The following is a 2040-nucleotide window of genomic DNA, read 5'->3' as shown; positions in this document are numbered from 1 at the left end:
TTGCCGGATCTTTTATTCCGTCATACAATAAACACACACATGGCAGATCTTCCGCTTTATTAGGATTCAGTGTAAAAGTGTTGGAATAAATAAATAGCTGGACAATGGGGTGGGCTCTCCGCCAGGCGTGGGTCAGCTGGCGGTAGTGAGGGTGCTTTCCGCTGGACGTAGGTCGACTGGCGGGAATGAGGGCGATAGGCTGGCACATGTGGCATGGTGCTAAGGCAAAACTTTAAAAGATTATTTCTGACCAGAAGCCCCTCCAACAGTGGTTACTGATTGGTCACAGCCAGGTTGGGAGGGAGGAAGGAGGGAGGTGGCCGTGAACCCAGCTATACACGTCACTTGATTTGTAGTTCCGCCTCCGGCAGTCGTCACTGTTGGATCGTGGGCGTTCAGCGCGCCTGCCGTCCTGGGCCTGACACAAATGGGGCAGGGTCATCTACATCTAAAAGGGGCAGAGTTCATATCCAATCCCAGATGGGATGAAGGTGGTACAGGGCACTCACACCCGGATCTGGTACCCACTGAGGTCAGGTAAGGATTTGGGGTCGGTAGGTTTTTCCCCAGATGATCTGGTAAGAGAAAAGAGAAGATCTGTTATATTATTGTGAGCGGATTTCAAATGTGCCTGTCGGCATCAAATAATACTTTCTGTAGCATTTTTTTTATCTAGATTTCCTGCTGGGTGTCATCACTGGGTATTTCTCTATGCAATGCTGGCAGGAGGAGCCGTCCGAGTGCTGTACTTCCTGTAAGTATCACAGCACCCTGCCCCAGTACTACTCCTTCCTTATGCAAACAGGAGGTTGGCTGGCTCTTGGGAGAAGTTATGCAAAATTCAAAATACCTTGGTAGGCGAATGTCAGTTTTAGCCCCTTGCTGACCAGGCCTTTTCTGGGACTTTGTTTAACCGCTTAACGACTGCTGCATGTATATGTACGTCCACAGAATGGCACGTACAGGCATATGGGCGTACATGTACGTCCCTGCCTTGTCGGGGGTCCGGTCGGGGACCCGTCCCCCCCCCCCCCCCCGCTACATGCGGCGGTTGGAAAACGTCAGGGAGCGATCGGGGACGAGGCTATTCGTTTATAGCCGCTCCCTCGCGATCGCTCCCCGGAGCTGAAGAACGGGGAGAGCCGTATGTAAACACTGCTTCACTGTGGCGGCTGCATCGATCGTGTGATCCCTTTTATAGGGGAGACACGATCGATGACGTCAGACCTACAGCCACACCCCCCTACAGTTGTAAACACACACTAGGTGAAGCATAACTCCTTCTGCGCCCCCTGTGGTTAACTCCCAAACTGCAACTGTCATTTTCACAATAAACAATGCAATTTAAATGCATTTTTTGCTGTGAAAATGACAATGGTCCCAAAAATGTGTCAGAAGTGTCCGCCATAATGTCGCAGTCACGAAAAAAAAAAAATCGCTATTCGCCGCCATTAGTAGTAAAAAAAAAAATAATAAAATTATCCCCTATTTTGTAAACGCTATAAATTTTGCGCAAACCAATCGATAAACGCTTATTGCGTTTTTTTTTTTTTTTACCAAAAATAGGTAGAAGAATACGTATTGGCCTAAACCGAGGATTTTTTTTTTTATATATATATATATATATGTTTTTGGGGGATATTTATTATAGCAAAAAGTAAAAAATATTGCATTTTTTTCAAAATTGACGCTCTATTTTTGTTTATAGCGCAAAAAATAAAAACTGCAGAGGTGATCAAATACCACCAAAAGAAAGCTCTATTTGTGGGAAAAAAAGGACGTCAATTTTGTTTGGGAGCCACGTCGCACGACCGTGCAATTGTCTGTTAAAGGGACGCAGTGCCGAATCGCAAAACCCGGCCTGGGCATTTAGCTGCCTAAAGGTCCGGGGCTTAAGTGGTTAAATTAGTATTTTTATTATATATTTTTTTCCCCTAGAAAATTACTTGTAACCCCCCAAAAAAGTATTTATATATAGCATAGACCCTAAAGAGTTGGGGGGGTACACTTTAACCACTTCAGCCCTGGAAGGTTTTACCC

At 45.9% G+C, this 2040-nt stretch overlaps 1 protein-coding gene across 1 annotated transcript in view; it reads right to left on the bottom strand.

Moving 5' to 3' along the window:
- Positions 1-42: 42 nt before the first annotated feature.
- Positions 43-2040, bottom strand: part of VASH1 (vasohibin 1) — a 28752-nt gene continuing 26754 nt past the window's right edge. Inside the window, exon 7 of the mRNA XM_040332915.1 lies at positions 43-575. Within this exon, the coding sequence (XP_040188849.1) occupies positions 506-575 (70 nt within the window). The 3' untranslated portion in view covers positions 43-505. The remainder of the gene's footprint in view (positions 576-2040) is intronic.

This window comes from Rana temporaria, chromosome 13 (genome assembly GCF_905171775.1).
Source record: "Rana temporaria chromosome 13, aRanTem1.1, whole genome shotgun sequence".
Taxonomy (NCBI): domain Eukaryota; kingdom Metazoa; phylum Chordata; class Amphibia; order Anura; family Ranidae; genus Rana; species Rana temporaria.
Note: the sequence above shows the minus strand (reverse complement) of the source record. Positions and strands in the feature narration are given on the sequence as shown.